Consider the following 23,685-nt stretch of genomic DNA (forward strand, 5'->3'; position numbering starts at 1 on the left):
ACTTTTGGTATACCTTCTAAGCCTTTCACTCCAGGTTGAGAAAATATGGCTTTTACATTTGGTTACATTTTATGTATGTATATATGTACGTATGTATTTATTTTTATTTTTAAAATTTTTTGGTTAAATTTTAATGACTTGCTTTTTGCTGCTCATTTATCTACCTTTTTATTATGGTTTTTTACTGAAATATAATCGCCATAGAATAGGATGTAAGTTTAAGATGGACAACGTGTTGGGGCGCATGGGTGGCTCAGTTAGTTAAGTGTCAGACTCTTGATTTTGGCTCAGGTCATGATCTCAGGGGAGCGAGATCGAGCCCTGTGTCAGGTTCCGCGCTGGTAGTGGAGTCTGCTTGAGATTCTGTCTCCCCTCCTCCCTCTGCGCCCCCCAACCTGCACTCCTGCCCATGTGCATGTTCTGTCTCTGTCTCTGTCTCTCTCTCTCAAAAGATGTATAGTGTGTTGACTTGAGACATTTATATATCATAATATGATCACCGTCCTGGTTTAGCTAACACCTCTGTCACGTCACGTAATTATCATTTCTTTGTTGTGGTGAGAACGGTCACTATCTAGTCTGTTAGCATTTTTGAAGTTTATACTATAGTGTTGTTGACTATAATCACTGTGCTGTGCATTAGATAATAACCAGGACTTCATTCCTCTTCTAGGTGCAAGTTTGTCTCTTTTAACAACATCTCCCCACCCCCACACCCCAAACCCTTGGTAACCAGCCTTCGAGGCTCTGCTTCAACAAATTCTGCTTTTTTAGCTTCTGCAGAGAAGTGATACCATGCAATATTTGTCTTTCTCTGGCTGGCTTATCTCACTAAGCATAATGCTGCTTTTTTCCTTTCCCTTTGTTCCCTAGGAAAAGATTCTCTATTTCCTTGCCTCTTATTTTTTTTTTTTTTTACCTTGTTTATTCTTTTCTTTTCTAAGTCCGTGGGCTTCTAAATGCCAGTTACTGTGCTTGAGGGTACAGGATGAACGGATAGCCCATGCCTTTAGGGGTTTTACTGTCACTCCCGAAAACCTAACACACATCAGGATGGCTGGAAGAATAGTGTGACTGAAGGCACTGGGTCCATCCTGTTGGCCAAAATCAGGTTGCATGTGAGAGGGGACACAACGGGTGTGAGCCCCTTGGCCGGTTGTGAGCCCCTTGGCCCGTTGTGAAGGGGCCGAGTTTGGACCCTGCTCTGCGGGTGGTTTTGTCCTGGAAAGTGGGATAGGCCACTTTTGGGGTTCATGTATGGGATATAAGTTGGAAGGGGGAGCATCTGAGAAGAAAGGAGCTCCAAGACTTGGATGTTCATTCATGGAACCAATGAGTACCCCATGCCTGCCGTGTGTCGGGGCTCTGGACCCCACAGTGAGCAGACCACCATCCACCTTGCTCTTATGGGGTCTTGTCATTCAGTGGTTCTGCTCTTCTGGGGCTTCTGCTGTGAGGGAGAGCAGCTTAACACCTGTGGTAGTGGCAATGACAACTCTATGTATAAAGCCCATCTCGTGGCATTTAAAGTCTCCTTAATTTTCTAACTTTCAGGCACTGTGACTACTGTGTGAAGACATGTCCACTGCCCTATTGGGTTCCTGTGCCCTTAAAGGAATAGCTCTGTTCTTATAGGTTCAACCAGGTTGCTCCCGTGTTTGCCCCAGACTGACTTCGTTTCGAATTCCTATTACATTGTGAGTCTGCCCACGGATGCAGCTGGGACACTCAGGCTTCCCCTTTGATCATTTGATGTTAGGAGTTGACATCCTGGAAATAGCACTTTGAAATGACCGGATAAGGGAGGTCACCCATGGAGCTCGTCATTCGGTAATAACCTGAAATTGGTTCATGTCTTCACAAGAATGACCTCCAGGGAAGACTAAGGTTCTGGCATGATTCTCCTGGCGTGCAGAAGCTGGGAGGACTCTGCTGGTTAATCTTCCCCCTGGGTACCACTGGGTACAGTACAGATGTGCTCATGGTCCTGAAAAAGTTGATAGCTTACGAGCAATCTTTTTATTTTTCTCTGGCCAGGAATCTTGGCTCCTTTCTTCGGAACTTGGAGAAAAATGTGAAGCCATAGACAAGAAGTTACTGCACTTGGAAGATCAGCTTCACACAGCCATCCACAGCCATGATGAGGATCTCATTCATATCCTTTTCATCCCGCAGGTTAAGTACCTGCTAGTTGTTTTGTAAGAGCAAGTCTTAAAAATATACTCAATTTTTCCATGCCCTAGCAGATGGAAACAAATAGATACTACTGTGTTTTATAGCATAGCACACCTTCGATCTCTGAGATTATCCTGTATGTAGTGCTTTCTCCCTAGCCTTTGGTAAGTAATCCAGCATTTTTGATTATTAAGCCTGACCACTAAAAATGAACCATGAAGTTCAGACATGCATAGAAGGCCAAAACAAAATGCAGTTTTCAAGGGGGCATGAAGCTAGGTTTGTGGGGCACAGACGGTTGTGGGTTTGATTGGCTCAGTTTTTCTAGGGGCTTCTTTCTCTCTGTCTCTCTCTCTCTCTCTTTTAACCCTACGATTCTGCCCTGGAAGGAGCAGTCGAGTATCATAACTAATAGGACTTCAGCTCATTCCCTTTTCAATTTCTTCTTGTACAAGACTCCATAAACTTGGTGTCACACCTGAAGATGTCTTCCTCAACCCCAACCACCACTGAGCAAGATGGCCTGAGAACATGTTACCTTCCATACACGTCCATATCCAGTGCAAATCCGTGGAGGTACTCGGTTCTGGTTATTTCTTTCAGGGGCAAGTGGTTGGGTGTGCACACGGATGAAGGCGCATGGAGCCCCGGCCTGTATCTTTTCAATTATTCAATCAGAAGTGGACATGTCCCTGGATAAAAACACTTCTCCATTCATTCATCCTTTCTATTCAGTAGTGTGACTTTTACTAGAGAAGCTGGTGGGAAATGTAGCTATTTCGGTCTTTGCTTCTCATCGCTGTCTTACTTTTCAGAATTCTGTTTCTTTTTACACTTAATCCTGAGTGACTGTGTGTGTGTGTGTGTGTGTGTGTGTGTGTGTGTGTGTAAAAGCAGCTTTGAATGGCCAAGGACTAATCTTAATCATAGGTATTCAGATCCACAGTAGTTTAATGATGGATTCAGCGCTGTTCCTTCCTCATTGTAACCTTAAATCTTAGACGTTGGTTATTAAACGTAGCAGGAAATTTCTTCAGCTTAATCAGCAATTCCTTTCACATTGCTCAAGGTAGAGTTTTAAAAGCAGACATTCTGTTCTTCATAATTTCCTGCCCCTTACAAAACTGGTGTTTAAGCTCTGGCTACAAAGTTGGCCATAGAAACAGCAAACGCATCCTTGGCTTGTATTTTGTTTATTCCGTGTTCATGAATCACCTAGATTTGAGGACTTACAAGGGGACATGGGGCTCCAGCAAACGGGCAAGTGGCTGTCTGGGCATGAGCATCTGGGAGCAATGCAATGCAGAGGGGTTCCTGGTTCCCCTGCCCAGCAAGCAGGGGCTCTCTGCTTGCTGGGAGAAGGACACACTTCAGGCCACCTTGGAGTCAGGTTGTGAGGTCTGTGCTTCAGGCAGGGTCTGTGCTGGTCTCCGGACCTAAGTTTTCTAAATTTTATAGTCAAGTTTGGTTCTAGGGAATTGGGTTTTCTTCTTAATAGGGATGAGTGGCAGGGGAGGAGGCTGACAGGGGACAGAGCTGTGTATAGATAAGCCCCCCCTTTAGTGGCCCCACAGCCAGTCCACGATTCAGGCAGCAGGACTGTGGACAATTGATAGGGGCTCTTCATCCTTTGGCTTCCTCCTCAGCAATAGTGGACAGTGACATGGGTCTGTAAGGTTTTCGTGAGACCTACATGAGGCTGTATTCTGGAAAATTCTTTAACAGGCTTGTACATGGTAGATGTTGGTTTTAGGTAGAAATTACATTCTTCAAGCCCATTTGCCTCAACATTTTCACTGTTTGTGTCAAAAGCTCCAGCCACATCCCATTTAGACAGATTTATTCAATTATTTTGTAATAGATGCTTGAATGAGTCCGTCCGTAACCCCACAGTAGCCCATGTAAAAATGTCATTTAAGTCTAACAAAACAGCTATAGATAGATAGGGATTGTTCTTTCTATTTGATATAGTTGAGAAAACTGAAGTTAAGTGACTGGTCCAGGGTCATTTCTGATGAGTGGCAAGCTCTGTGGTCCTTGTTGGCCCCACTGGGAAGCAGCTTTGCCTAGAAGTAAGTGGACAGGCCTGTTGTGTGAAATGTACAGTTATTCTAAAATTTTTAAGCTATAATAAAAGTAGCCTATTGAAGTTCTGTTTTTGAGAATTTGGCTGATCCTTGCAGAGCTAAGCAGAGACATACTGGGGGTATGTCAGACCGGGGCTGGAAAACACCCTCCTTCCCTCCAAGCAAATCTGCCCCGCAATATGGATTTCAACCCAAACTTTCCTCTGATTCCCAGGCTTTGTTCTGTGTCCCTGATTGAGAGCAAAGACACTGAATCAAGTCTTTGAACTCCTACAGAACAGCACTTAGATTTGAGTGGAACGTGGCGTCCTAAGATAGAAAGACAGAGTTATAAGACTCTGCAAGGCTCCCTCCCCTCATGAACCAAAGCCCTTGTTTCAAATTAGAGCTTATCTAGCCCTTCAAAGAGGCTGTTGAATCCTCCAGCCAAACTGACTGGTTTGTGTTTCCATTCTTGATCAAAGATACAAAGCCGTGTATGGTTGAAAGAAACAGCTTGCCATCGACAACACAAAAGAATTACACAGCGAGTGTTGCATTTTTGTTTGATTCCGTTAAGCACTCTGCCAGAGCCCACAGTGCCTGTGATGTAGCATGAGCATGATGAACGTGAGTCCACAGTGAACATCGATGTCCAGAAGATTCAAACCTTGGTGGCTACAGATGCTCACGTGTCGTGCGGAAGGCACCGAGCTTCTGCGTCAGCCATGCGTGGGAGGAAGTGTTGCCAGCAGGCCATCAGCGAGGGGTGGACCGCTCATCCAGGGGTGGAGATGAGCTTCCAAACAGAACCTCTGGGCATCCTGACTGGATATCAGGGCTATGGGCAGCCTGTGGAGAGTGTCCTGTCTTAAGAAGACACTGGATTGACAGTTCCAAGAAGCGACAGAAAACATCCCGTGTCTCTTCATCGTCCTGACAGACTCACTAAATTACATGTAGCATGACCAAAGAATGACACAAAGCCGTCAGCTGTGGTGGTGGCAAGTGTCTAAAAGAAGTCCGAGCCATTAATTGGAAGCCCCGGCATCGGAGGGCTGACCCGTGCCTGCTGTCTGAGGAGAGGACAGGAGGTATGACTTCCCTGCCGGTCAAGCCGGGGTTTCCAAGAGCATCAGTCTGAGTCTCCAGCACAATTTCACAGTCATTTGGGTCCTAATTAGTGGTCGTGTTTCGAAAACCGTTTTGAATGGTTCCTTCCTGCAAATGCTTCAACTGAAAACCATCCAGGTGAGGTGAATTTTTAAGCAAGTTTCTTCTCATTTTTTTTTTTTCCTCCTTCAACTTCTACAACGCACTTTCAAAGAGGGGAAAAAGTAAGATTGGGACACTTTGGGCATATTTCAAAGCCTGCAGGCAGTTCTGCCTGCTTCAGGGTCGCAGAGCAGATGTGGGCATACTGCTTCTATTCGTGGTTCTACTCGCAACCATGTCCAGGAGACCTTTGTGGAATTATGTTCTCGCTGCTTATTTGGAATGCATGGCGGCCAATCGATTAGTTTTGGTGGTGCTTGATGGCATGAAAATACTGTGAATGCATCCAGGCACAGGCACGAACATCACATCCCCTTAAGATCCCTTGTCTGGTTCAACTTTCCAATGTGTGGCTTGGGCAGACAAAGGTAGCAGCGGTCTGGGGTGGCTGCTGTGCCTTCTTGGACATGTTTTCCCCTCTCGGGCTAAAGAGCTGGAAGAGGGGCCGTGAGGACCACAGAACTCTACTTAACAAATCTTAAAGAGAAGAAAACAGACCGGGAGAGGTGGCTGTTGAAAGCACTGTGTGTGCTGGGCTGAGGCAAATATGGTGGTCAGGATTTCTTCCATTGGCTTCGGCCAAAGGGCGTGGGCTGGGGAGGGGAAGCCCGGGAGGCGGTGGTGTGGACCCCGGGCTGTCCTGCTGCTGGCTTGGCACAATGCAAACTCGGCACTAGGTGGGCATCCCAAGGAATGCCCTGTAAAAGCATCAGAGGCATTCAAGCAGGTCACGTGTGCGCATGAGGCTTTCCTCCTTGCTCTCCAACCGCTGCGTTCTTCGCCTTCGGCTCTCTCGGGAAGGTAAACTTCCTCTCACTGCCTGCGAAGGCATCACTGTTGATACGAAGAAACACTTTAGCAAATGAGAAGCCCTTTCAGAGGCATACTGTTGTTTCTTCTGGAACCAAACCAGACCCGATGTGCCGATCTACTTTTGACTAAGCTGCCAACAGGATTGCTAAGAAACCCAACTGGCAAACACTCAGTGGTTTTTATACGTAAACAAAAGACCTCCTTGAAAGAATTGGAGGGTCTTTGCCAATAGCTGCCCGAAATGATGATGTCGTCTTTTTGTATGCCTGGATGACATCTGGGGAAGTTGTCTTACTGTTTTACCCCTTTACTAATTGCAAACCCAGCTTGCATTATTTCATTAGCGAGAAGTTATACACTTGCTTAGTATGTGACTAGTCTGCCCCAAGGTGGTAAAGAATGGTCTTGGGCTCCAAAGGTGTTTTTATAGATGTTGGCATGTCGATCCTTGTGCCATTATTGTAATTAATGTGCTCATTTTCTTAGACGCCACAGATATCTGGTGGCATATCTGTTACAGGGGAACTTTATAATTAGTTCGAGAGGTCTCAATGGCCCAGGCATCACCAGAGTCACTCAGCTCTTTGAGACCTACTCTTATATTTATTTATTTATTTATTTATTATTTATTTTTTTTTTTAAAGATTTTTTATTTATTTATTTGACAGAGAGAGAGCACAAGCAGGCAGAGAGGCAGGCAGAGAGAGAGGAGGAAGCAGGCTCCCTGCTGAGCAGAGAGCCCGATGCGGGGCTCGATCCCAGGACCCTGAGATCATGACCTGAGCCGAAGGCAGCGGCTTAACCCACTGAGCCACCCAGGCACCCCAAGACCTACTCTTATATTTAGATGCAGTGAGCACCTCTGTCATATCTACCTAAAATCCAGTGCTGGAGTTGTACTTTATTTGCTCAGTGCTTTGATAAAAACCAAGGTCAGATATGTCAGTGGGCTTCCAGGTTGAGTTGATTGGACTAACAATCAGAAACACTGATTCTAGACCTACTGTACAAAATAGCCGGAAGACCTTGGTTAGCTGTGCCAAATGCAATAAACTGAGAAAGTATGAAATTTTTTTTAAAATATATTTTTGGACATAACCTCCAAGTACATATCAGCAGGCTGGATCTCACCCCAAACCTCACATTCCTGTCTGCTCCTCACTCAACATCTCCCCTCTGCTGACAAATGGGCTTTTCCAAAAATTCCTCCCCACCCTCAAAAAAATCCAACTCGTGCTCAGTCTTCTCCTTGATAAACTGCAAGTTCTTCGCTTAGATAAAAAAATCTGGGAGTCATTCTCAATGCCTTTTCCTTCTTTCACATTCCACATCTGGTCTATCACCAAATGCCCTTGGCTTGACCTTCAGAACGTATGCAGAATCTGGTCACCTCTCACCTCCATGGCCCCTAGCTGGGTTCAGTACGTGATCTATTCTTCCCTGGATTATGGGATTATGGCAACCACCTCTTCTCATCTCCCTGCTTCTTCTTTTGCTCCCTTCCTTGAGCCTTCCAGTGATGAAAGTGGCCGGAGTAATCAGTCACTCCCTAGCTCCAAACCCTCCACCACCCCCATCTAGCGGTCTGCATACGTGCCCGTGTGAGTTTACTTCCTGCTCCCCTCGCTGACACTACATGCCAGGATGGCCATGACTTTGTTCACTTCTGTGCTTCCTACATCCAGAGGCTTTCTTTTTCTTTTTTCTCTTTCTTCTTCTTTTCCTCTCTTTCTTTTTCTTTTTCTTTTCTTTTCTTTTTCTCTTTCCCTCTCTCTTTCTTTCTTTTGCTTTTCTTTTTTCAGAACCTTTCTTAGCACACAGTAGGAGCTCAGGAAGTGTTTGAATATCTGAATGTATGAAGGAAAGAACAAGGGTCTCTTACTATTCTTTTATTTCCTCAACTGCTTAACGGTGAAATGTATCCAGTGATTTCTTTTATAAATATATTGATCTAAATATAAAATTATGCATTCCCATTTAAATACTAGAGAAGTATGAAAAAAAAAAAAAAAGACTGCCTATTCCTCCCAGGATCAATACCTAGAAGCACTGTGTCCTTCTAAGGCACTTTTCTAGCAGAAATCACTCTGTCTATAGGTTTTTCATTCCATATAAATTGTTCTGCAGCTCAGTCCTCCCTACCCCCACTGCACATATTATCCTGGATTCTCTCCCATTTCAGCACATTCAAAGTGTTTTGGAACTTAACATTCGTAAGGCATCCTACAGACAGGTTGGTTAGAGAAAGATATTTTGTAAATAAAAGCATGATTATTTTCAGTTTTTTAAAAAAAATTAGTGTAGTTAATGTACAGTGTTATGCTAGTTTCAGATGTGCAAAATAGTGATTCAGCCGTTCCATACATCACCTGGGGCTCATCATGATAAATGTGATCTTAATCCCCATCACCGGTTTCACCCCCCCACCTCCCCTCTGGTGACCCGCAGTTTGTTCTCTTATTAAGAGTCTTTAAAAAAAAAAAAAAGGTATTTTTTGTTTGTTTTGTTTCTTCAATTCTACATATGAATGAAATCATATATTTGTCTTTCTCATATGATGTTATGTCACTTAGCATTATATTCTCTCTCTCTCTATATATATATAATGGAATGCTACTATATTGTATATGTAGTAGCATTCCATTATATATAATATAATATGACATATATATATATATATATATATACACATATATATATATAAATAATATATACACCACTTTTTCTTTGTCTGTTCATCTATCCGTGGACACTTCATGCTCTTTCCATAATTTGTCTGTTGTCAGTAATGATGCAATAAACATAGGGATGCGTGTATCTTTTCTAATTAGTGTCTTCATATTCTTTGTGTAAATGCCCAGTAGTAGAATTACTGCATCATAGGGTAGGTCTATTTCTAAATTTTTGAGGAACCTCCGTGCTGTTTTCCACTGTGGCTCACCAATTTGCATTCCCTCCCACAGTGCACGGAGCTTCCTTTTTTCTCCACATCTTCGTCAACACTTGTAATAAAAACATGATTTTAATCATTTTGCTGATCGTTACTCTAGGCTCATGAAATGAGATTTCCAGGATTTCTGATGTCTGGTCCTGCTTAGGCAGAACCTAGGCTGTTGGCTCCAGTCATAGTAAAAAATTAGTGAATAAACCTTAAGTCTCATAACGCCTCACAAAAGACCCAATATGCTGACAGCAAAGAAATATTTCTTTTGACTCTAGCCTTGGGAAGAAGGTATGAGAATATGCACTTTATTTATTTTTATTTTCTATTTTTATTTTACGTATTTGAAGATCTAATTGGTTTTATTAAATAATTCATGAATTGGGCAGCGTACCTTTTAGCTAGTGGAGGCAAGCTCTTGAAAATATGCATTTTCCAAGTGAGACAATGAAAGCATCAAGTGGTTTGCCACTTTTCCCTCGCTGGTGATCATTTGCTTAAATCCCTGTTTTCTGATTCCTCTGTGGGGTGTTGCAGAATGTTCTATGAAGGGCTGATGCGTTAGTTTAATTATGTAACTTAGTCTTTTTCCTCTGTGGCGTCTCTCTGGGTCTCTTTTTAAAAACCTTTCAGTGTGTTCTGTGAGGGTCAGGAATTGCACAAGTTCTTTAAGAACTATCTTTTTTTGGCTCAATCCTCTCTCTAAAAACCTGTGTCATCTTTTAGCAATAATTATTACAAATGGGGGAGTGTAGTCCCAGGCTGCACGTCAAAGGTAATTAAATCTTAGGAGTTTGTCAGGATTCATAAACTACTTAAGCTCTACGCTTACTTTTTATAAATGTAGCATAACTTTGTGATTAAATTGCAGCTTGGTATGTAGTCTGGGACCCCGTATGTTTTTACTCCTATAAAGTCATATGTGTTTTCACTAAAGATTAGCAGAGTTGTCCAGAGAAATGGAGGAAAATGAAGACTTTTATTTTTTTTTTAAGGAAAAAAAAAGTAAATATGGGATTTTTTCTTTCCTTGCACCCACTCATTCCCGCCCTCATACCCCTCAAGTTCAAGTGCAAGGAGTGAACCATCCTAGTAAATGAATGTAAATTACACAAATGATGAAGTCCAGCGAAGCTTCCAGATGAAAAGCTGCCAAAAGCTTTTCAGGTGGTTCAGCGATTTTGCTTGGAGAAGTTCATTTGCATAATTCCCAGGATCCTCTGGAGTTCTTTATTTAAAAAAGAAAGAGAAAGCTTTCTACAGTCATAACCTGGGGGTATCTTTTTCCCTTGACATTGCATTGACATTGTACTTAAATAAAACAACATTGTAGCGTTGACAGTCTGTGAGTGGTAAGATCTCAGCAAGCTGCTTTTCCCAAAGCTCTCTCTCTTCCTGTTTTGTCCATATCTGATCTACAAACGTTTAAGTGGTCTGACCTGATGTGATGATTTAACAGTATTTACGTGATGTCTAAGTACCATATTTCCATACTTCCCCTTCACTGCTCTTGGATGAAGTGACATTAATTTGCTTATGAAACTCGTCCTGTTTATCTTTGAGTTGTTCTGACTATAGGTACACAAGGAAACAGGGATCTGACCATGGATAGAAAAAGCACCATTTGTTAAATGGAATCGCAGAAAAGGGCTCATTTCTTGAGAAGATGACAGCCTTATATATCTCATATGATGATTTGCCAAGTTCTCTGTGATGGTTTTCTTTAGGTAAGAAATAACTTTAAAGGCAAGGGATGTAAGAACCCAACTATTTAAGGAAAAACCAACCAGCCTGCCCAGAAAGGGCAAGCTCCCTGAGCTCCATCAAATCTTGAGCACCCTGCCTGGCTATTTTACAAGTCCCTGGGAAATATAATCACATAGGACAGCAGATTAGAACCTACAGGAGTTTAGAAATCATTGTTTCACAGAAAATGGAGGTTCAAAGTGATTTGCACAAGGTGGCAAGGCTGGCTCATGGCCAACAGGGACTCTGATCCCTCATAACTCCGAGTCCAGACCTATGGTGGCCCCCAATACTGGAATTCTTGTGAAGCTCTTATGTCCAGCCCTCTGCCCTCTGGGCCCTCTGGGCACTTGGATGTGGCTGTCGAGCTGCCCCCGTCTGGGGCTTCGCAGGAATCCCAGTCACACTGGCCCTCTATCATCGCGCCTCCCAGTTGGCCATCTGTCTCGGTCTACCAGCCGACTCTCCCTTTTCCTTTTTGAAACCTTACCTGAGATAGTTCATAACCTCGGGCCTCATGGAGATGGCGATCACTCTTACAAGAAGTGTAAAATTTGTATTAATATTTAATTCCTACAATTTGGAAGAACTTGAAACTGCAATTAGATGTCAGTGCCCATCTGCTTCCCGCTGGTGCACGTGCTCTTATTAGCTCCCTCGGAGGCTGCCGAGGTCCGCCCTTCACCTTCGCGTGTGTTCCTTAACCGTGTGTGCACAGTCTCTGAGGAGGGAGCTCCAGATGGTGAAGGAAACTCTGCAGGCCATGAGCCTGCAGCTCCAGCCGGCAAAGGAGGCGGGAGAGAGAGAGGCTATGGCATCCTGTGTGACAGCTGGCATCCGGGAGGTGCAGGCCTGAGGTGGGACAGGATGGGGGGCAGGGAGGGTGCGCGGCCACGTTGTCATCGATATGGATGCACAGGAGGCCTCTGTCACCTCCCCTGCCTGACCAATGTGCCTGACTCTGTTATGGACACAGGGACCCGAGGACTCCCCATAGAGAAGTGGTCCTCTTTTCTGTCCTGGGGCTGAGAGTGGGGAGACAGCACGATGAACTCTGGGGGGACATTCCACCGGACTGCCTTCCACGTGTCAGCCAGGGGCACCTTTCCCGCGTCGTTCATGGGAGATCCTACATCAGACTCGAAAATCTTCCCATCTCAGCTCCCATTAGACAGAAGCTGGGGTTAAATTCTGCTAGCAAAATGTCTCTTTTCCTGTACCACCTTGCATCTGCTGCAATTAAAATATCTCCTGATTTAAGAACTTGTTAAGAGGAAACTGAACGTAAGTGTCTCTCACTGTACCTGTTATACTTTCCTACAGGCACATGATCTAAGGGAGCTAATTAACCCCAGGATCTGGAATTAACAGCTTTTCACCTTCTCCTGTGAGTCACTATAATCTCAGAAGAATGCATAGGAAAAATTCCAAAAGACATTGCTTTAAAGTAACAACCTGTCAGTGAGGTGCAGTCCGATTTTCCTATTACGGCAACTCCTGTTTCTACTGAAAGAGTCCCTGGTGTTTCACCAGGACATCCCGAAATTTGCCCACAATGACAGCGGGATGGGAGCAGGGGCATAAAGGGATCAGATGACAAGTTCAAACTTCTGGGCCTCTCCTTTTTTCCTGCCTAACATGTTTCACTCAGTGCCGGCCAGGACGTGGATGTGGAAACCTTCTTTCAGTCCACTGCAGTATTCAGGAAGAGAGTGCGTGCTCGGGAAGGCAGTAGAGTACTCAGGAGGACAGTGCAGAACTCAGGAAGGCAGCGCATACTCAGGAGGACAGAGCAGTACTCAGGACAGCAGTGCATACTCAGGAAGGCAGCATGTGCTCAGGAAGGCAGTATAGTACTAAGGAGGACAGTGCAGTACTCAGGACAGCAGGGCATACTCAGGATGGCAGCACATACTCAGAAAGGCAACGCGTACTCAGGAAGGCAGCGGGTACTCAGAAGGTAGTACAGTGTAGTACCCAGGATGGCAATGTGTACTCAGGAAAGCAGTGCGTACTCAGGAAGGCAGTATAGTACTCAGGAGGACAGCGCATATTCAGGACGGCAGCACATACTCAGGAAGGCAGTATAGTACTCAGGAGGACAGTGCGGTACCCCGGACAGCAGTGCGTACTCAGTTGTGTGGAGCATTGCAGGCCCCTCCCTACCAAGGCAGCTGGAGAACAGCCCATGTTCTATGAGGCAGCGCTTCCCGGGTTGGGCGGAGGAAGGCAGCCTCCAAGAGATGCTCTCCAGTGACCAGGTCTCCCTAGGTCAAACACGTTAGGGAAACCCGGCATGCCATCATTCCTGGCCAGGTTGTCACAGTGCCCGTTAGCATATTAGACAGGGATGGAGCTCAGTAAAGAAACCCACTTGATTTTTTAAAATTTTTTATCTAACCCAGATTTCCCAAGTGCAATGGATCATAGATTTTATGTAAGTCCTATGAATATCCCACCAATCTTGTGTTGTGCAGCCCTGCATTCTCTGGGGAAGTAATGGTCCAAATACAGATTTCCATCATGTGTCCATGTGTGACAGCAACCAGACTCGAGTTTTCGCACAGTGCCGAGCTTAATAGCTACGTTACTGTCTGTGCTGCTAATTGATTTATTGGGTTTTGTTTGTTTCTGTCTCATTTATCCTTATAAGCATAGTGATGGTCCTGCTTTCATTAGGATCTTTGGACCCCGGACAGTCCTTGTCATTTCCTGGAGTCACGCTGTTGTTTCCGGAAGGCAGCTGGTGCTTTGCTGAGCTTCCCATGCTGGGCAGTACTTCTGTCCTCAAAGAGATGCCCTGCTTCAGCCGGCAGCTGGCCAGCATCCAGGGAACAAAGCAAAAGCACAGTATGTGAATTTGCTGCCTGTGTTTCATCAGTTTTATCTTGAGCATTAAAAAATATATATATATACTGTATATATTTTAATAAGTATAGTCGATTTCTAGGAATTCTTTTTTTTTTAATAATGGACCAAATTAGTGATTTATAATCATGTCTCAAAAATATTACATATTAGTCACATGGCACTTGGAATCTTCGAATCCTTGGATGAATTCCAACGGAGCCAAACTTGGCAAGAGTCAGGATTGACCGTATCAGCAATGACGAATGTCTACTTTGACATACACCATTTTTAAAAGGCCCCCGGACACAAGACATCTGAACGGTCACTAACCCAGTGTTTTGTGTGACTCAGACATCATCACGAATACTTCTTTGAGGTCATGATGTATTGGAACATTCTGGAAGCTAACAAGAATTGTAGGTATACGCCATGTACGCGTTCTCTGGTACCTTTGGCTGGGCAGTGTGTTTGTTTCCTTGTTGAGATGCCTGAACGGGTCTAAGTATCGGGGTAGGTGAGTGATGCTTTAACCACATGTTACCACCCCTCCCTGGTCTATGCTGGCATCAGAGTCGGCCAGGAAGCCTGCCTGATAAAGGCCAGGACGTATCATCTGGCCACACAGCCTCCTCAGGGCAAGTCCCCTCTTGAGCCACTGTGACCTCAGAAAACCCAGGACCGTGGATCCCAAACCAGAGTATGGGGCAGTTTTTGTCAGGGCTTGAATTTAAAAGCGACCAAACCGCAATACAAATTGAAGCTTTTATGGAGACAGTCAAGACCACAAACCAATGCGCTGACTGAAAATGGCAACGTGGAGTCTGATTTCATCATGACGCGCTGTGAGAGAATGAATCGCGGATGACACTGCCCACTGGGTGGAGAGGCTGGCGTTCAAAGATTGTATTTATTTATTTGACAGAGAGAGACACAGCGAGAGGGAACACAAGCAGAGGGAGTGGGAGAGAGAGAGCAGGCTTCTTGCTGAGGAAGGAGTCCAATGCGGGGCTCGATCCCAGGACTCTGTGATCATGACTTGAGCCGAAGGCAGATGCTTAACTGACTGAGCCACCCAGGCGCCCCGAGGCTGGCATTCAAACGGTTGCTCATTCATCTTCCACCAGCTTGGGGTAGGGCGTGTTCGTGCTCAGTAACCATCCTATGCCTTCCAACTTCCTGAAATTTCAAGATCAAAATGATCTTCCCTCACATCATGTTAGTATGTAATACTGCAAACCTGTCCTCTGTGGTGAGGTGGGTTTCCCCAGCCCAGGAGCATGGAAAGGCTACCCTTTGTGCACCGGGACTGTCCTAAGACCTTTATAATCATCATCTCATTGAATTCTCATATCGGCCGTGTGAGGTAGGTGTCTATAGATGACAAAACAGAGCCTTAAGAGACCAGCGAACTTTCCTCAAGGTGCAGAGCTGGGAAGGGGTGGCATGACAGTAGGGGTCAGACACGGTGGAATGAACGCATCCAACCACTCCTCTTCCTAAAGGGCCTTCAGGGTCTTTCTGAGACTTCGAGCCATAAAGCTTATTCACTTAAGGATACATGGTCACCTTGGGGATCGTGCTGGGGAAACCTCAGCTTCCCATGCTCCCACCTAAGCCCCACTGTGCTGCAGTCATGATGTCTAGCACACTGGGACAGGTTCCAACAGACACCCACCCCCCATGACCAGTGTGTATGCTGTCTTCACTGACCATTCATCCCCAATCTACCACGAAAGCGACGCCAGGAGCGGCCTCTTACTGCCTGGCAATGGGCAGATTTTCTTGAAAATCCCCATTCGATTGATTTTTTTTTCAGAAAACATCCAACAAAGCAACACCGCACCCCTTAGTCAATGCCTCCTTGTAGAAGTGGTTCAGTACTTTTATTTTTAATATCCACACCTTATCTTATCTTTGAATGTTGTCATATAATTTATTGCTTCATAAATGTTACTTTTGTTACATGAAGTTAAAGCTGATACCCAAACCATAGGGCACCTTTAACTTTTTTTTTTTTCTTTTGGCCTCGAGTATAGATGATAGAAAAATTTATCAGGTTTATCCATTTCATCTTTTTGTTATAGGATGATTGATCGTACACTAACATCACACAAAATACTTCTAATAAAGCAATGCTTTAAAGTGTGTATGTGTTTACTTTCGGTTTCAACAAATCAGAAAACAATGGAATTTTCTATTCTGGACTACTTGAGGAGATTGAAAATAATATCACCACTAAGTGGGGGAACAAGACAAGGGTGCCCACTTGAAAAATTTGACTGGAGACCCTGCTTAATTCTGTGAGGCAAGAAAAACAAATGAGGAGTGTGCTCTGGGAAGGAAGAAATACAACATTAATTGTTGTTGTTTTAAAAATTTTATTTATTTGACAGAGAGCACAAGCAGGGGGAGTGGCAGAGGGAAAGGGTGACTCCCCACTGAGCAAGGAGCCCAATGTGGGGCTTGATCCCTGGGCCCCGGGATCATGACCTGAGCTGAAGGCAGACGCTTAACAACTGAGCCCCCGGGTGCTCCACAACATTAGTTTTTACAGGTGATGTAATTGTAAGCTCGAAAACCTAAGAGAACTAACAGAAACGTATTTAAATAATTAACACATCAGGGGTGCCTGGGTGGCTCAGTGGGTTAAAGCCTTCCCCCTCTCTCTGCCTACTAGTGATCTCTCTCTCACTCTGTCAAATAAATAACATCTTTAAAAAAAATAAATAATTAACACATCAAAGTAATGTGCTTTGCATATACACACAATAACCAGAAGATAGAGTATAAAGAAGAGACCAAATTTTTAACAGGAACAGAAATAAAGAGAAAACAGCCAGGAATCAAATTAAGTAAGAAATGTATAAGTCTTAGATGAAGGAAATTTGAAGAGAAGACCTGAATATACAGATACATGAACCTTTGGACAGGAAGTTATCAGAAATTGTCAAATTTCTGTAAATTTGTTCATTGATATTATCTGATCTCAATTGAATCGTAGACATCAGATACCCCCCAATATCTACTCTGCTCCCTCCCTTCTAGAAGTTTCCTCATCTGGGTACTCGGGCTTCAGATATGCTTACACCCGTGCAGAATGGATTACAGTGTTAATGGATAAAGCAAGGAGGCCATTAGACTGATATGGCCCATGTACCATGGAGGCAACAGAAACAGACCAAAATCTAGACCTGAAAATGTTTCAAGGTTACGACATTGAAACCGAGGACAGCCAATCATGAAACTAGCCTTTAAGCTATGTTTCCATCTTTGTTTTTTTTAGAGAAAAGGGGGAGGAGGAATGGAGGGAGAAGGAGAGAGACAATCTCAAGCAGGCTCCGTGCCCACTGTGGGGTTCTTGGGGACCAATGGAGCTTGATCTCATGACCCTGAGATCGTGGCTTGAGCTGAAATCAAGAGTCTGATGTTTAACCGACTGAGCCACCCAGGTGCCCCTTGGCTTTTCTCTATAAATGTCCATCAACAGTTGAATGGATAAAGAAGATGTGGTGTGTATATATATACAATGGAATACTACGGGGCAGCCATCAAAACCCAAAATCTTGTCATTTGCAACGATGGATGGAACTAGAAGGTATTATGTTAAGTGAACTAAATCAATCAGAGAAAGACAATTATCATATGATCTCTCTGATATGAGGGATTTGAGAGGCAGGGCGGGGAGTCATGGGCGGGTAGGGAGGGAAAAAATGAAATAAGATGGGATTGGGAGGGAGACACACCATATGAGACTCGTAATCTCAGGAAACAAACTGAGGGTTGCTGGAGGGGAGGGAAATGGGAGGGATGGGGTGGCTGGGGGGTGGACATTGGGGAGGGTATGTGCTATGGTGAGTGCTGTGAAATGTGTAAGCCTGACAATCCACAGACCTGTACCCCTGGGGCAAATAATATATTATATATTAATTTAAAAAATGTCTCTCCCAGAGATCCCCTCTACTTACCACGTCCGTTCTGGGGCTGCTTGATTTGAAAGGATTTTTGCTCAAACTCTTAAAATGTTTTAATATGCCTCAGGTTATTTTTTAACAGTACCATGGTGTATGAGAGCCACAATGAGAAACAACCTAACTTTGAATCAATAATAAATTATTTAAATAAAGATAAATTTGCACTATGGAATCCTTCGAAGTTGTTTAAAAAAAATCTCTTTCCCTTTTTTAAAAGATTTCATTTATTTATTTACTTATTTATTTGAGAGAGAGAGAAAGGGAGAAAGAGAGAAAAGGAAGAGAAAGTATGAGCATGGGGAGGGGGCAGAGGGACAAACAGACTCTGTGCTGATTGTGGAGCCCAACGTTGGGCTCGATCCCACGGCCCTGAGGTCATGAGCTGAGCTGAAATCAAGAGTCAGATGCTTAACTTGCTGAGCCGTCCAGGCATCCCCTAAAGTCTTTCTATGTGCATATGCTGGTATCTACAGAGATACCACTGGAAAAGGACCCAGATGACTTGGGGGAAAGGGATGGCAAGGAGACTTAATGTTTCTTGTATACTGCTATTCATTAAAAATTTGCATACCAGGGGCGCCTGGGTGGCTCAGTGGTTAAAGCCTCTGCCTTCGGCTCAGGTCATGATCCCAGGGTCCTGGGATCGAGCCTCACATCGGGCTCTCTGCTCAGCAGGGAGCCTGCCTCCTCCTCCTCTCTCTCTCTGCCTGCCTCTCTGCCTACTTGTGATCTGTGTGTCAAATAAATAAAAATCTTTAAAAAAAAATTTGTATACCACAAATTGAAAAATTTGACTGGAGACCCTGCTTAATTCTGTAAGGCAAGACGAACAAATGAGGGGTATGTTCTGGGAAGGAAGAAATACAACATTAATTGTTGTTGTTGTTGTTGTTTTAAAGATTTTATTTATTTGACAGAGAGCACAAGCAGGGGGAGTGGCAGAGGGAGAGGGAAAGGGTGACTCCCCACTGGGCAGGGAGCCCGATGTGGGGCTTGATCCCTGGACCCTGGGATCATGACCTGAGCTGAAGGCAGATGCTTAACGACTGAGCCCCCAGGCGCCCCACAACATTAGTTTTTACAGGTGATGTAATTGTAAACTAGAAAACCTAAGAGAACTGACAGATGTATTTACTTATTTGCAAAATAAGTTATATTTACTTATTTGAAAAATAAAATAATTTCTTTAAGAAAACACCATAAATCATGGAGGCTGAGTGCAGACCTTTAGGGAGACCATGGCACACAGGCCCAGGTCTCCCTGTTGCTGATGTAAGGTTCATCCCCTATTCAGCACCCACTGTGAGCCCAGCATAAGAGGACAACTATGACTTGTGATCCGATGATTGGAAGGAAAGTCATTGCCATGATCATTGTAGTTATTATCATTTTAAAGACAAGAGATGAATTTTATTTTGGCATTTTCTTGAACAACTCTCTATGGTCAGTGGTTTGTTACCAAAATCTCCGGCCCCCTCTGGGACCCTAGTTCTTGTCCTGAGTTAGGGAGTTCGGTAAAGCCTCCTTCCTCTGAACACTAGACCTAAGAGCCCCATGGGCTGGTTGTGTGTGCAGAGTAGGGAGCGGGGAAACGTAGTCATATCTGTCCCCATTGTCCCTTTGGGGTAGCTGCTCGCGTGCTTTCGAGTATAAAACACATTCGTACTGTAGAAAGGAAGCTATGACAGACACCGGAGTCAGGTACAGTCCGGAGAAGCCCTTTACCTCCTTTCATTATTCCAGTAACACAAAAGAACGTCTCGACACTACAGCTCTCTTTTCCAAGAGTTTGAAAAGCATCCGCTAGAAACAAACCTCATGTCTATCGTTTCTCCCACGGCGTGTGTGTTCATTCACTCCAGAAACACTCCTGGGACGCCTACTACAGACACTGCTCTGCCTGTAAACTGAATTTACAACTACAAGGGGTTAAAACTGTTAGTGAAAATGATCCAGCAAGTATTGAAAATGGGTTGAGTGTTGATTCATAGGACCCTTGGTTTTAAATCTATATAAATAAATGATTAGACCACACACATACACACACATACACACAGACACACATATATACACACACAGACACACACACACAGAGACACACAATAGCGGATCCGTTAATATTGAACAATTGTTCTTTATTATTTTCTGTTTCCTGTATGATTTTTTTATTTGTATAAACAACATTTAGAAGAAATTATTTAAAAAGATTCATGCATAAGCCATTATCTTCATTTTTCCAATCTACGTCCATAAAAAACACATTTCCCCAAACTTTAGCCAGCATATTTTTTATTCTGCTTCTTATGTTTACTGTTATGGTGTTTCCCATTTTGCTACATGATCGTTATAATCATTGTGTTTATTGCTGTATAATAGTCTCTCCCATCGATCGACCATAACTTAGATACTCCTGTGTAACTGGGCATTAAATCTTTCCAATATTTTGCTTTGATAAATAAAGCTGCAATGACATCTTCACGCATATAGCTTTTTCTTGCCTTTGAATGATGCCTGTAGGAAAAATTCCCAGGAGTGAGGAGACAAGACAAGTAGGAAGGAGCGCCTTACTTGAAGTTTGCACTGGGGAGTGAACTCAGGATGATAAACGGCCCCGCGAGCAGCTTGTCCTGGGAATTCCCAACCGGTGTCGATCGGCTTAATTGATTTTGTGGAGCTCCCTCTCATCACGAGTGTGTCCACAATAACCCATCAAGCAGGCCGCGGTCGGACAGTTCCCACCATTTGCAAATGCGGTGCTAACCTAACACCCGGTGCTCATTATATGAGACTGATGAACCACTCACCTCTACCTCTGAAACGATTAATACACTCTAGGTGAATTAATTGAATTTAAATTAAAAAAATAAAACATAAAACGAGCAGTGTTGACTCTGTCTGCAGCTGTATGTCGCTGACCCTTTCCCGTCCTGCTCCCGTGGTCCATGCAAAGATGGTTGAAAAGTAAAGTGACATACACAGGCATTTGAAACGAGGAGGATTTCTAGCAGGGGAGTGAGCAGGAGGAACGGAAGGGGAACACTACCCAGTCCAGACCACGGTGCCCATCCCAAAGTACCCCCTGGCATGTACTTGCCTTCAGGTGGTGGTGATTGTTGTTAGTGTGAAAAAGAAAGAGTGTCTTGGGTTTGTGGCTCTGGCTGCCCTCCCTCCCTCCAGCCCCCGACTCCCATGGTGCTCTCTGACACTTGGGAGAACATGACATGTTCAACAGGAAGTTGCTTTGGGTAACTTTCGCTTCATCTACTCAGCCCTGCAAAGTGTTTCTTTTCCTCCCCCAACATGCAGCATGGCATGCCAACCTGAGCTCGACTCTGGATGGTCTTAGCCGGTGCACCCAGTCCCAGCCCAGCTCCCCACCCATCTCTCGTCCTTGGCCCTGGAGCCACATAAGAATGCAGACCCTGGGCCCCCGCAGGTTACCCTAGGCCTTGGTCTCCTTGCCGAAGGCAAAACCAGGACCCTTGGTTCCCTGGTCCCTTTTACCGACGCCCAACGTCGATGGCCTCTTGTCCTCATTTTCACCAATACTTCCCACTTGGTGTTTTTATTACTTCAGTCCCTTTTTCTTACTTCCTTTATTTGCATTTCCTCTTTAGAAGGGAAAGGAAAAGTGGCAGTTTCTGATTACTCGAGAGCTCCAGGGCGAACTCCCCGTGATTCTAAAGCACCCTCTTCATTTACTAACATCGAAGCCGGCATTCAGCTCCGCGGTGGCGCGGGGGCTCCAGCTCTCAGCAGGACGGGAACATCTGTAACAGCCATACAGCTGGGAACGCAGGCACGGAGACTTCGCTAGGCTTTCCGAGAAGCTGATCAATCGATGAAAGGCCCACGCCCCGGGCTCTCTTGGCCAGGATGGAAGCGTCTGATGCTTTGTGTGGGCCCGGAGAGTTCCGTCCTTTACAAGTAGAAGGAATAAGAGCTGCCTGACTGGGGAGCCAGAGAACGGGGGAGAAGTCGCTAATGAGCACTCTGGGCTCCGAGAAAGATGTGCAAGAAAATGAAGGGGACAGTAGAACACTGAGCTCTTACAAGGAAGGGTAGTAAGAGAGTATGCACCAGGCCAGAGACGGCAAAGGACATGTTGCAGTCCTTTGTGCAGTGGCACGGGCCACGCAATGCGCGGACGACGACCTCTGATGCATGGCTTTGCAGCTGGGTTCAGAAACGCTGAGGGCTTGCGCCAAGCGCTGTCGCATTAAGCACGGTTTTGACTTTTAAGGGCTAGAGTGCAAAGGCATTTCTTCCTGGCCCCAGGAGCTGGCAATTACCAGCGAGACACTTAACTCCGAGGGGCCCGAACTGAGGAAAGGCCTCTGGGTATTTGATGCTAGGAAGATCCTAAATCCTTTCACATACCGAGACAGGTGCACCACAGGCATGTCTCAGCTATAAGGGAGAGGTTCAGCCGGTCTACAAAATCCCAGGGAAATTGCTTTTTGGTGGTCAGTGTCCTTTTGTGTTTGTGACCGCCCAACCCCCCCACCCCTGAGAGGAGCGAGCCATCGGGCTGGGCAGTGTAGAGGCATCAGGTCTGGCTGGTCCCTGCCCTTGGGGTCTCGGCTATGTCAGGAGTCCAGGGAAGAATTCTAAAGGCAGGGACAGGCCAGTGGAAGGACTGACCTGAAGTAAGGACCCCAGGGTGATACAGGAGTCACCTCATGGGGGAATTCCAAGTGTCTCAACTGGGTGGGATAGGGGCCAACCTCTCCCCACCCCACCCCCATCGCCATTCTCCCTTTCTTGTTAAACCTCTTTCTTGTTAAATCATCTTTTTTTTTTTAAGATTTATTTATTTATTTATTTGTCAGAGAGAGAGAGAGAGCACAGGCAGACAGAGTGGCAGGCAGAGGCAGAGGGAGAAGCAGGCTCCCCACAGAACAAGGAGCCCGATTCGGGACTCGATCCCAGGACGCTGGGATCATGACCTGAGCCGAAGGCAGCGGCTCAACCAACTGAGCCACCCAGGCGTCCCTAAATCATCTTTTCATTTGTGATGGCACAGCCACTAAGAAGATTACTAGAATCTCTCTCAACCTGCTTAATTCTTATTTTTCACTCTCTTATGTTATTGGGAGAACACGGCTCACTTTACCAGGATGTTTTTTTCTCAGCATTAAGAGATCTCTCCGTCCTGTGGAGGAAAGGATTTTTCTCAAGCTGCTGAAAGACTTTCTAAATTAGGAGAAAATTTACAAAGGCACATGAAATGGAGGCTTTTATCCCACAGACATTTCCTGGGGCAGACACGTGAGTCCCCAGCACAGCCACACAAGGCTGTTGGGGTGAAATTCACGCTTTGGTTTTGAACCGTGATGGAGACCTGAAGCAAACGGTCGTAACTGGCACATCTCACATGCTCATAACAAAGGGTTATTTGCGGGGATGGAAGGACTGGAAGGTTTGTTGATGTCCACACAGTTACCGGACAACCATGAAGCTCCGCTATGGAGATAACCACCGTCGTTCACGGGACTCGGGACGACAGGATATCACAGGGCTCTCCTACCCCACACTCACTCCTCAGCCTCTGCAGTAGGGCTCCTGTTCCCATCAATTCATTGAACATCTTCCAGCACATGATCTGCCAAATCCAACAGTATTTCCTCTGCCCTCATTCTGTTCTTCACTTTGGTAACCATGTCCAGTGTTGAAGCAAATCTCTTCCTCGTCAAACCTCCCTTCTCTCTTGGGTTCCATGACACCCCACTCCCCAGTGGTCTCATCCTACATCAGTCCTCCTGCCTGATTGTCCTCTTTCTGGCTTAGAAAAGGGATGTGCCAAGGCCCTGTCCTCAGATCTCCTTTCTTGCTGGGCAATTTCATC

The 23,685-nt window shown here is 45.0% G+C and overlaps 1 protein-coding gene across 2 annotated transcripts in view; it reads left to right on the forward strand.

The window, feature by feature from the left end:
- DISC1 (DISC1 scaffold protein) overlaps nt 1-14,866 on the forward strand; it is a 380,218-nt gene extending 365,352 nt beyond the window's left edge. For both annotated transcript variants that reach the window (XM_047702999.1, XM_047703000.1), the window contains 2 exons: nt 2,038-2,155; nt 11,733-14,866. In XM_047702999.1, coding sequence (XP_047558955.1) covers nt 2,038-2,155; nt 11,733-11,872 — 258 coding nt within the window. In that variant the 3' untranslated portion in view covers nt 11,873-14,866. The remainder of the gene's footprint in view (nt 1-2,037; nt 2,156-11,732) is intronic.
- Nucleotides 14,867-23,685: the final 8,819 nt, after the last annotated feature.

Source organism: Lutra lutra, chromosome 14 (assembly GCF_902655055.1).
Source record: "Lutra lutra chromosome 14, mLutLut1.2, whole genome shotgun sequence".
Taxonomy (NCBI): Eukaryota; Metazoa; Chordata; class Mammalia; order Carnivora; family Mustelidae; genus Lutra; species Lutra lutra.